The following is a 12,758-nucleotide window of genomic DNA, read 5'->3' as shown; positions in this document are numbered from 1 at the left end:
ATCATTCTTCCATTTACTGTGGACTCCTGTTTTTTCTCATGTTTATTATTAGTTAAAATAATTTAGATATGCAATGAAGCTTCTTTAAAAAACCGTGCTGCTGCCAAGTTGGCTCTTTACAACAACACTAATTACAAACCAACAGTGCTCTAAAATATGCCCTGCTACCACAAAAGCTAAGAGATGTGTTCTTTTTTTTTTAAAGAGATTAGCATTTAATATGGAATTTTGAAATCATGTTTTAAACAGAAATACTTCCAGAAAATACACCGGTTTAACCATTTAATTCTTTCATTTACATACAGGGTGATGTTACAAATGTATTTCAGTATTGTGGCTGAAACCTCCCCGGACTATTGATGTTATCTGCTCAAACATTCTACCATCTTTTATTATGCATCTTCTCACGTTTGCTTCCTGATCTTGTCTCACGAAGAACTCCTGCACTAATGACATAACTTTTCTGTTTAATTCCTGGTCCTCATCTGTTTTGCTAGCCTTTTAACACTAGAATTACCAGAGCCTACGAAAAAACTCGTAAATCCGTCCCACCTTAAATCGCGTCTTAAAGCCGTTTGCACATCTCCGCCAGAGTCCTTAGTCATCTAAATGTGCTGATAAACAAAAGCTACTAGCAGCCAGCTATTCCATCCCCCCACCGACTTAGAATGAACTCCTAGCTCATGCCTTGCCTTGATTTGATTATTTGGGATTGAAGTGGAGTTTTACAGTGGAAATAATTCGAGCATTATTTGGAATACACGCATTTCATGTGTGTTCCGTTTCTACAGTATAGTAGTCTGTGCAAACACATTTTTAAAACAGAAACGTTTTTCATATTCTAATAGTAAATGACAAAATGTAGGCATAAACTATATAACGTATGAAGCCTGAAGTCCATATATAAAAGAAACACTTTCACAAAAGGTACAAATAAGAGAACACGTGCGCTTTTCTTCAAAAATATAACTGCACAAAAAAAAAAGCCGCGTTAGCATGCCACATTGACACTCTTACTACAACCGCCGCGGTGGCGTAATGGTATCAGCTCCTGACTGGGGATCAGAGAGTGGCGAGTTCGATCCCGCACGGCTCCACTTTGAGAAATGAACTGCTCTTATTCTTACAATTTTAGAATAACAACATAAATTTCATTTCAGTCTGTAACAGCCGGTGTAACTTATGATACTGGTAAAGGTTAACTTTTTTTTTTTTTAATACACTTTTCATTCTCGCAGTCGATGCATACTAACGCCCCCCCCCCCCCCCCAAAAGGGTTCTGACACATCACATAAACGCTGGCGAAGCTGCCTTCCTTCGTATCTCACCGTCACTTGATTTTCTTTTTATTCAGTGTTATTGAGTGTTCCTGCCAGTCCCCACATGTTGCTGTATGCTGTTTCTTTTGTACTCCAGGACATGCAGAGGAGAGAATGATTTCACATTATTTATGCTGTTTTCACATAAAGACTGCAGTATACTCGTGACTGCATTCTCGTACCAATGCACTTTTTCCATCACCTTTTCCTGTAAGAAGCAATGTACTCACTTCTCTCTATGCTGTGGTTTCTATTACACACCTGAAAGAGACAATATATGTGAAAACTTCATTGCACTAATGCAATATTATTTGAAAACGAACAGCGTCAGATCAGGTGTGAAAATTTAATGTGAGATACGAAGAAGGCAGCTTCGTCAGCGTTTATGTGTCAGAACCCTTTTGGGGGGGGGGAAGGTGCGTTAGTATGCATCGACTGCGAGAATGAAAAGTGAATTAAAAAAAAAAAAAAAAAAAAAGCTAACCTTTACCAGTATCATAAGTTACACCGGCTGTTACAGACTGAAATGAAATTTATGTTGTTATTCTAAAATTGTAAGAATAAGAGCAGTTCATTTCTCAAAGTGGAGCCGTGCGGGATCGAACTCGCCACCCTCTGATCCCCAGTCAGGAGCTGATACCATTACGCCACCGCGGCGGTTGTAGTAAGAGTGTCAATGTGGCATGCTAATGCGGCTTTTTTTGTTTTGTGCAGTTATATTTTTGAATAAAAGCGCACGTGTTCTCTTATTTGTACCTTTTGTGAAAGTGTTTCTTTGATATATGGACTTCAGGCTTCATACGTTATATAGTTTATGCCTACATTTTGTCATTTACTATTAGAATATGAAAAACGTTTCTGTTTTAAAAATGTGTTTGCACAGACTACTATACTGTAGAAACGGAACACACATGAAATGCGTGTATTCCAAATAACGCTCGAATTATTTCCACTGTAAAACTCCACTTCAATCCCAAATAATCAAATCAAGGCAAGGCATGAGCTAGGAGTTCATTCTAAGTCGGTGGGGGGATGGAATAGCTGGCTGCTAGTAGCTTTTGTTTATCAGCACATTTAGATGACAAAAGACTCTAGCGGAGAGGTGCAAACGGATTTAAGACGCGATTTAAGGTGGGACGGATTTACGAGTTTTTTCGTAGGCTCTGGTAATTCTAGTGTTAAGGATATTGCTTGTTATTTGGGCACATTTCAAGAAGGCACTGTCTTTCCAATCCAAAACTATGCTGAAAATAAATAAATAAATAATATTACAAAGATGGCAGGCCTTGTCTGTACCATACCATTAAACGGGTTTCTGGGACGTAAGGTAAGGTATTATCAAACAGCCTACGACAAGAGAGGTTTGTAGTGAAGTTATACAGATAACTTATTAAAGAAATTAGGGTTTCAGAGGTACAGGTGTGTCCTGTTAATATGGTGGAGCAGCTCTGGGAGTGCTAATATGGGTGATCGACTGGTCATGCATCCACGTCCAGGTTTGCGTAGTTCAGTCGATTGCCTCAATAATGATCCAAGGTCTATCATCAGCACACCTGCGTCCCTATCTCTATATAAATTAAGTCTGGATAGTAAATTGGGAGGGACTGATGAAGAAGTGAAAGATGGAGGTTAAAAGGAGAGAGAAAATTAAAGTGAAGGGAAAAGAGCAAGCCAGAGCCGGTATCATTTTAGAGGGAAGGCAAGCAGTTGTGAAGAGAAGTGCGCGGCCAACGCTCGATGAGGGAGTCGAGGTCGCTCCCACTGAGTGTAATAGGGGCAGGACAGATGTTGCCCAGCTTCAGACCGAAGCACAGTGGCTGAAGATGGGAGTGGGGCTTGTGTGGTCCCTACAGGTACAGAGAGAAGGCAGCAAGGTACATGGCTTGGGGTGCCCAGGTGATGATCGGCTGGGATGGTTGGGGTCTAAGCACATGTGCTGGTTGACTGCGCTTTTCTGAGGGCATATCCAGCTACCGAGAAGATCTGTTTCAGGTGAATGGCAGAGGCACAGTTTTTAGAGAGAAGCACCAAGGCTCATGGTTTTGAATGGAAGGAATACTGCCTATGGTTTTCACATTATATTTTTATGGATATATTTAATCATTTTAACTTTCACCGGTTTGTATTTATTCATCTATTCATTCTATAAAGATCATGCTCTGCACTTTTAAACTTTGGTTTTGGTGTTGCTTTAAATGCTGGATTTGTTAACAAACCCCTTCATGCTGACTGTGTGTGTCCTCATTTGCCCGGCTCATCCTCGGGTATGTTCTAGTCAGTTCCGGGTTCAAGTGGCTCCCAGAAGCTAACAGTAAGTATGGGACCATCACATAGCTTTGATCAAGAAGGTGAGATATGCTTTTAGGATGGTTCATTTAACAGCCCAGATAATTATTCTGTTAATATGGGTCTCCTAGACAATGCAGCTCCTTATTGCTTGTGTCAGTTTTACCCTCTTAGGTATTCATGACAAAAGAGAAGAAATAATTTGTTTCTTGACTGGATAAAGAATGATTGAACTAATCCTAGACTTTCTTCTGTATCTAGCCTTCTATTAAGGAGTGGATAATCATCATTTTGGAACTGCAGCCACTATACAGTGATACCTTGAGATACGAGTTTAATTCGTTTCATGACTGAGCTCGTAAGACAAAATGCTTGTATCTCAAATTAATTTTCCCTATTGAAATTAATTGAAATGGCATTAATTCGTGCCAGCCCCCAAAAAAACCACCCCAATTTTTTGTTAAATGTTTTCAACATAAGAAAAATGTATTTATAATGAACAAATATTGTATACAAACAAAATAAAACCTAATACATAAAAGAGAATCTAAAGAAATAAACAGACGTTGGCAAAGCCGATTAGCGTATTGTAATGTTTTTTTCTTTCACTTCACTTTTGCTTAACTTAATTTTCTTCTTCACTAGTTTTTTTCTTTTTTGCCACACTTTCATTCGCAGGGCGTTTCAATAGAAATCTGTCCAAGGAGCTTTGTTTAGTCCTCCCCTTTAGAATGTTTCTGAAATGAGTTAGGCAAGTGTCATTAAATAGCGCGGCTGCATGTTCAGTTTCTTTTCAGTAAAGTCAGGCGCTAGGCAAGTGTCATTAAATAGCGCGGCTGGACGTTCAGTTTCTTTTCAGTAAAGTCAGGCGCTAGGCAAGTGTCATTAAATAGCGCGGCTGGACGTTCAGTTTCTTTTCAGTAAAGTCAGGCGTTAGGCAAGTGTCATTAAATAGCGCCACTGTATGATCAGTTGTAATTTTTTCAGGGTGTTTCTTTTCTTTAAAGTTCGAAACTTTTTCCCACATTGCAAACACTTCCTTTATCTCACTTTAAGAGATAACCTCCTCCGCGATACCGATCTCCTGCAGAACCTCCGTATGTTGCTGCGTATGTAGTTCCGTCAACTCCTCTTTCGTCAGTTCCTCGGAATGTGCAGGGACAAGCTCTTTGATGGTTTGTATTTCGAATTTTGGCTCGTAACTCAAGACAAAAAATCGACCTAGTGACGGCTCGTATCTCAAAAAACTCGTACATGGGGGCACTTGTATCTCAAGGTATCACTGTATTTAATGCAGACTGTGATTTGTTTCATTTACAAGTTTGTGCTCAGACAGACTGTAATAGTCTATACAAGAACTCTGGTGTAGTGTATCAGGTCCACAGCTCAAGTCAAAAAGGCCACTTTTTAAATAAATAATCGCCACACTCGTGGCTTAGAGAGGGGACGTGGTAGTGTGGCGGATTGGTTCCCGGATGAATTTGTGATTTGGGCAGTCCTCGCATTAGTGCACAGGTGAGGAGTCGTCTGCATCTGTAATTGATACCAGGAACTGCTTATTGCCACATCTGATCCACGTCCCCGTAATACATAGAAGAGTGAGGCGGCTAGGGAGAGGGAGAAAACAAAGAAGAAAAAAATGAATGGAGGTTAAGAGAAGAGAAGAAGCAGGCAGGAGAAAGCCGGTGTGTGAGTGAGTGAAGAAGGCAGCTAAACAGTGAGCCCTAGCAGGTGTTTGGCCAACATCTAGGGCAGTCGGTAGTGGTCGCTCCTGCTGAGCATGTAGTTGAGAAGCAGGAGTGACCGGACGAAGGATGGCTCGCCGGTGAAGATAGCGAGAGTCTGGAGGCTTGGGAGGTGGATTCTCCAGCGTGAGCATCCTGGTCGCTGGGATACCCAAGTCTCGATCTGGGGAGAGAAGAACCGAAGCCAGGTATCGGGAAGCCTCCAGACCAGCAGGCAGAGCAGGTCAGCTGCAGCTAGGGCGAGTCCCCTGGTGCATTGCCTGGATGGGAGAAGCAGGGGAGTCGCCAGTCACCAGTAGAAGAAAGGCACTGGGCTGTTGTTTTGAAAGGGACAGCTTCCAGCCATTGTTTTAAGAGATTTTTTTTCTAATGGATTTTAACCTCCACTAATTCACTCATTTTAATGGATTATTCATTTAATAACTTATTTTGATACACTGTACTTATTTATTTGAACAGTTTTTGTTTGTTGGTTTTAATAAAAGCACCTTGCACTTTTTGCACCATCCCCTTGCTTTGTTGTGCCTCACTGCCTAGCTCATCGGTGACATTACTGACGGTGTCGGGTTCAAGAGATCCCATAAGCAAGATGGGAGCATGAAGGGAACCCACATCTTCACATCTGGGCACAAAGCAGTGCAATAAAATTCTGTGAAGATCAATGCTATGAGAGGCACTGTAAAAGACACTTGTAATTACAGCAGAACTCCAATTATCTAAGGTACTGTAGACCAATGCTACCTCAGAAAAGGATGGCCACGCCCATTTCGGATCAAAAAGTATGGATTTAAAGATTTTGCCAGTGTATATGGAACAGTTTGGATTATAAGCTTCTTTTTGTACCTTAGTGAATTTAATATTCCTTGTTTCTTTGACACAATTGTTCTCAGTCACCTCAGTATCAATATATGGACAGGTGTAGTGTCTTACTGCTATTTAATATAAAAAAGTGCTGTTTTGACATCATTTAGACCGTCTCTATGAGAAATCTTTGAGATTTTCTATGTAGTCCTCATCATCGTATAAACATAAAAATGCTAAGTAAACACAACAGTACAGCATGCGCACACAGTCAATGCTTGCAATACACGGACAAGAGCCGAGGGTTACAGTGTTTTGAGTGAGTCACGTCTACATTCCCAGAGTCACCAGCTCCTCGACCACTTGCTTGGTACAATTGAAGTTAATACTATAATATTTCAGTACAGTATTCACAGCAAAGCAGTTATGAATTAAACTAAGATTGATTAACCAGGGTGTGGATAACGGGTTCTACTTTATTTATTTTGCATATTGTCCTTTTTAAATCAATGCACATTTTCTTTCATTATTATCTATATTATAATCTGAGATTGGAACAGACAGATATTCCATAACTCAAATATTAAATGGAAGAAATTATTTTCCCTAGGGTACTGAGCCAAAAAAAAAAAAAAACAACAGACAAAGCACCCTTTACAAGATAGTTTGTAATTAATTTTTTTAGGCAGATCTGGCCATCACTACAGCAGCTAGCACTATTTGTTGAGAAGCAATGACAGGATATGAATTTACAGCACCTTTGTTTTTCTACTTCATATGTTTCTGCTTTGCATTTTATTTTGATGACTTATACTGCTCTGGAAATTGCATACACCAACTAATAACACTAAGTGTACTGTAAATACTAAAACAAGCCTGTCCTTCAATAGTTAGGGTAAAGAATAAAACATACCTGGTCTTCTTTGAAAGAAAGTCTGCTAAATGAGGTCCTTCACGACCCAGAGGATCATCTGGCACCATGAAGTGGTCACCAGCAAAGGTATATGGGAGAAGTCTGTAGGAAACAAAATTCATACCTGAATACTCAATCAAACAATACACATGTCAATTCAATAATAAAAACAAAGTTGTGTTTAACTAATGTGGAAGAAAAATGAGATTAAGAGGTCACATCGTCATTCAGGGTTAATATAGTTATTGAGCATAATGTGTTTTGGTATGCTTTCCATGTTAATATAGAATCTATTTTAGAATTAGCATAAAGGGTTAATAAATATAGTCTAAGCTTATTCAAGCATATCAGGAAAGCAGATAAAGGTCAAGTGAACAACAAGGAACAAGAAAGTTCTAGGTCAGGGGTAGGCAACGTCGGTCCTGGTGAGCCGCAGTATGTGCAGGTTTTTGTTCCAACCCAGTTCCTTAACGAGAACTCATTATTGCTGATGAAGCACATATTGCTTAAGTGACATTTTAATGCTTCATTTTAGTGGTCTCGCTTGTTAAGGTTCTCCAACCTTAATTGCTTATTTCAATCTTAAACTGCTGCATTCAGTGTTTTAATTGCTCCTTATTAGCAATAAGATGTAAAAGACAAAGCAGCCAGCAGTTCTCCAGCTAGCTTTTTTCCAATTACATCTGTGTGTGTTCATCATGCACTGTTTGATTTAATAAAACACTTAATAGAAAAATGTGACAGACTGAAAATGATCTGTTTTAGGCTTCATATCATTTGGATGATATCTTTGGAAAGGAAAAAAAATCTACGATATAAAAGCCTTACATTGCACAGACTAACAAGCCATAAAATTAAATAAGGTCTGAGATTGGCAATGATTGGTTTCTAATTAAGCAATTGGGTTGAATGAAAACCTGTAGCCACTGCGGCTCACCAGGACCGACGTTGCCTACCCCTGTTCTAGGTGATGCTTTGAAGAAGTGGCTGACTATAAGGAACCCAGTAAGACTTGGCAATTGTCACATACGCAGAAATGCTATAAAAGAATAAGTGTTGAACTCAAGAAGTAATGGAAAGTATGTGCAAAAAGTAGTACAAATAAACATATTCCTGTCAGACTTGACTTATGTACTGTAAGATTAATATACTCTGTGTGTGTGTAATTTATTTCTCAAAACACCAGGAGCCAAAATTGCAAAATATGCTTATTTTGGAATGAATTAGATCAAAATTTACATACTTATTACTGAAGCACTTCCTAATAATATATTAAGTAGTCTTGATGGGAGATTTTAATGTTCATGTTGTTGTAAAAATGCACACGAGTAGCAAACATTATCTATACTTGCACAATTCTGCTAATTTGTAAGATTCCATTTTTTCACAACCATATTAATTATCTATTTTAGTATTTATATAGAAAGTCTTCCCCCAAGTTAAATAATTTTGATATTCTCTTCACAGCTTAAACCAGCCACAAAAAAGATTTTTTTTTTTATTGGCTGAAGATTTTGGGGAATGTCATGTAATGTCATTATCTACCTCAGTTAATCTAGACCAGGGCTGTATGGAGACTGCAGCCTATCCCAGCCAACATAGGGCACATGGCAGGAGCAAACCCTGGACAGAGAGCCAGTCCATTGCAAGGCGAACACACACACCCCACATACCAAGCAAACAATACGGCCAATTTAGCATTGCAAATTCAGCCAACCTGCATATCTTTGGACAGTGGGAGGAAACCCATACAAACATGGGGACAGCATGCTAACTCCACACAGGTAAGTCTCAGCATGCAAAGCCTGGTCTACTTACTATGAGGCAGCAGCTCTATCACTGCAACACCATGCCAGAAATCATAATGATACTTTCAAATTTTAACTCAATATGTCCTGAAATGTTCTGCAGAATCTGTGCATAGTTCTACAATACAGTTTATTTTTGTATAGCCCAAAATCACACAGGAAGTGCCGCAATGGACTTTAACAGGCCCTGCCTCTTGACAGCTCCCCAGCCTTGACTCTCTAATAAGACAGGGAAAAACTCCCAAAAAAACCTTGTAGGGAAAATATTCTAGTGTTGCTATCACAGTTACTTGTCCTTTGTAGTACTCACAGGCTTCTTTTTTCCCCAATACTGTAGACCCCCGCGAAGTCACGGTTTAGAGTTCGCGGCCTCAGTCACTAGCGGAATTTTCCTTAGAACCTATCTAACAATTGTTAGCGGAAACCGCAAATATCCACCTCAATTTTTATGGCTTTTTTCGTGGAAATACTGTACTGTAGAGAGAACAGGAAGCAACTGTAGTGGAGAACGCAGTTTGAGATGGTGAAAGTAGCCAATAGAAATTGAAGCTGCAACTCCTAGCAGTTCCATTAAGTGGCTCCGATTGGTCTTCTGCTGAGGCTGCTGGGACTGTTGGGGTCAAAGAATGTCAGCACGGCTTTTAAAAAGGGGGCCGTGACCAAATGCACAAAAAAAGTTTTTGTAATTTGTGTTTCAAGTTCCAGTCTCTCTGCCTGCCTTCTGTTGGGTTACCTGTACTTATTCGTTTTGTCCTGGATGTCTGGATTGTCTGCCGTCTACCTATGTACATGAGGACTGTAAGCGGATTCGTGACCATCCTGCAAAGAAAGGAGCACTCCTGAACCCATCCACCTGTCTTCACCATTTCAGGAACTAGCGGTAGGAATATCTTTACATTCCCATTCAACGTGCAGATCTCTGGACTATCTATTTTCATCATTACATTTCATCCGTTGCCGTTTTTCATGATTTACTGTGTGTGTTTTGTTTGTGCTTTGCTGTATTTAATGTGTAATCGCCGTAAGCGGAACAGGGGTGGTATCGCTGTTTTCATTACATTCTTTATTTACTGTTTGATTATTGGTTTGCTTTGTTTTTGTCTCGGTTTGTGAGTGCGGGTCAGGCCAAGGCTGGGTGCGTCCCTGGAATTGCCACCATAAAAATAAATAAATCACCGTCTTCTCGACAGTGTGAATCTTAGTGGCACCGGACCGCTACAGCGTTATTCATTTCTCCTTGCTGCTGATTGACTTTGATGCATCTCCCGCTGAGTGCTCTTGTATTTTTCGTTTTGTTCCTCTGAACCCTTAAACCACCACAACCAGCTATAGTTGTTTCCCAGTGCCATTTGCGAGCATTAGTGCCGTACATTCGTTGAGCAGCCAGCTCACGACCACTGCCAGCCCCTTGTGAGCCGGGCGGCTGAACACACCCCTAGAAGACACAAACGCTCCTCAAAAAACCCCACTTAAACGCTGATAGACTACCTTCACATTGCTCCCTTACTTGCAGCTGCTCTATCGCGTGATATGCTTCTCACGCGACGCTATGCATACTTAAAAGCCTGAACAGCACGTGTCCATTTTGGCTGATTGCTTTGTTTCTCTCTCCTCCCCCAGACATCCTCTGCTTCTGTTGGGGGTCCCACTCCCGTTGTGCTCCCCTATGATGTTTGCCTATTCTTTTAAAATGAGAACTAACTGCATACTGAGCTTGTTTTACTTCTGAAAGAGACATGTTTGTTTGAAGTGTTTGAATAAAGTTTCTGTCTCTACAATCTCCTGTGTTTCTGTGCAATTCTGTGACACCCTGCAGCCTCACTGTCACTGGGATTGAGCCGCTGCACTAGACTAGCCTGCAAGCATCAGCGCTTACCTCTGTGTGCTTGAGTGCAGCCAGTTCAAGCGCAGTTGGCTCGGTGATTTCATCCATGGCGTCAGTTACACCTTGTACATATGGTTCCAGTAGTTTTTTAAATAGTTTTTACAGCTCATTAGCAGTGTGTAAAATTATCAGTGTTGCAGTAATTGTGATGCTCTTTGCATGAAATAAAATGTGTTCCATTAAAATTTCACCTTTTCTTTGTGAATTGTGACGTTTACTTAAAGTGCAGCAAAAAAGTATTTGGCGTCCAGGGATGCATTAATCCCCAAGTATGTGGCAGTTGTGGCATATGGCTGGCCGTTCATCCCGGCCAATACCCCCACGCCACCAGATGGAGCGCTCCCGGCAACATGGAGGTGCCCAGAGTTCCAGCAAGGCATCATGGACCTTGGAGTTTTTCTTCACAGCCCTGCTGGATACCGTGAAGGCCGCCAGGGGACGCTGCAGGGAGGCCCAGGGATTTATACTTTCCGTATCGCCCGGAAGTATTTCCAAGTCACGGGAATGGAAGAAATGATATACTTCCAGGCTGAAGAAAAGGAGAAGTTTTTACCTGACCCAGAAGTGATAGAAAGTCACATGGACTGAGGGACAGAAACACTTCCGGCGTCGACTATAAAGGACTATGGGAAACCCCAGCGAGTTGAGCCGAGTTGGGAGGAAGGGTGACTGAGCTGCTGGGAGGTGTGGAGGAATTATTATTGTGTTGAGAATTGATTGTTTATTGATTATAGTGGAGTGGAAGTGCTTTGTGCACATTATTATTGTGAAAATAAATTTATTTAGACTTTCATCTGGTGTCTGGCGTCTGGTCTGAGGGTTCAAGGGGACGACAGCGCCCCTTATCTGTCACACAGTTTAAGGCTTAAAGCCCCAAGATGCTTTGCACCTTCTAAGGCTTTTGGCAATGAAAACGTGCTTGCATGAATTATAGTACATATAGCGGTAACATCACTATTTTACATTCTAGCACTGCGGGAGACATAGCAGTACAGTACTGTGCAGTATACGAGTTTACTTTTACATTCTTTTTTTTAGGTAATGTATTAAGCCGAGTCTGAAAATAAAGTGTTTTGGAGGCATATTTAGGATTTAAACTATACAAATAGGAATTTTTTAACCACATCCTAAATTTGCGGTTTTTCATAATTCATGGGTGCTCTAGGAATGTAACCCCCCGCGAAATTTGGGGTTGTACTGTATTGAAAAATGAATGCATGCATTCATTTTGAAGACAAACTACTACAATACTGTAATAACCAAAATATCATTACTAAAGAATTAGAATCATATAACTGTTTTTGTTACGTCCTTATTTATACAGTAATTAGATTTAATGTTAAGTTCAAACTTTTTTTTCTTTTACGAAATTGTAAGCCTCAGTCTTTACCTACATGAATATATATTAATAGATAAATATACCTAATGTAAGAGTCGAGGCATTTAGTTACAGCTTCATCAACGTGGAACTCAAGAGACAAGCATTTACTCTGAGAAAGTTGTTAAACTGGAGGCATTTTTTCCTCATCTTATAACAGAAATTACACTAGAAGATCGAGCTCTTGCATTTTAGCCAAAATGATCTGAATTCATTCATACTAGTTATTTTAGAAAAGTGTGTGTTTGCACTTATAAATGTAACTGTTTTTGCTTAGGATTAGCGATTTGTATTTTCAGCACTATGGAAGCACTTTGATTATGTATTTAATGAAGACTACTAAACAAGAATAAATTAATAGAATTTGAATACATCTTAATTTTAGGCAGAAAGTTTTAGATACCTGTCTTTTATAATGCTGATCCACTCAGGTGATTCATCCATGAAATCACGGAAGTTGTCATTGGTAACGATAACTCCATTCTTCTCCTGAGCTAGCTGTAACATAAATCTGAGATGGAAACAAAAGGAATGAAAATAAAACAACATCTTATTATATAATAATCTTTTGACTTCAAAGCAAAATGTGACAGAAAAATAATTGAATGGTAAGAACAAGATGA

The 12,758-nt window shown here is 39.9% G+C and overlaps 1 protein-coding gene across 1 annotated transcript in view; it reads right to left on the bottom strand.

Annotated features, from left to right (window-relative positions):
* The window catches only part of khnyn (KH and NYN domain containing), a 121,724-nt gene that overhangs the window by 19,645 nt on the left and 89,321 nt on the right, over positions 1-12,758 (bottom strand). The window contains exons 6-7 of the mRNA XM_028793600.2: positions 12,539-12,646; positions 7,065-7,166 (exon numbers count right to left, since the gene is read on the bottom strand). Coding sequence (XP_028649433.1) covers positions 7,065-7,166; positions 12,539-12,646 — 210 coding nt within the window. The remainder of the gene's footprint in view (positions 1-7,064; positions 7,167-12,538; positions 12,647-12,758) is intronic.

This window comes from Erpetoichthys calabaricus, chromosome 2 (assembly GCF_900747795.2).
Source record: "Erpetoichthys calabaricus chromosome 2, fErpCal1.3, whole genome shotgun sequence".
Taxonomy (NCBI): domain Eukaryota; kingdom Metazoa; phylum Chordata; class Cladistia; order Polypteriformes; family Polypteridae; genus Erpetoichthys; species Erpetoichthys calabaricus.
This window is presented reverse-complemented; position numbering and strand designations above follow the sequence as displayed.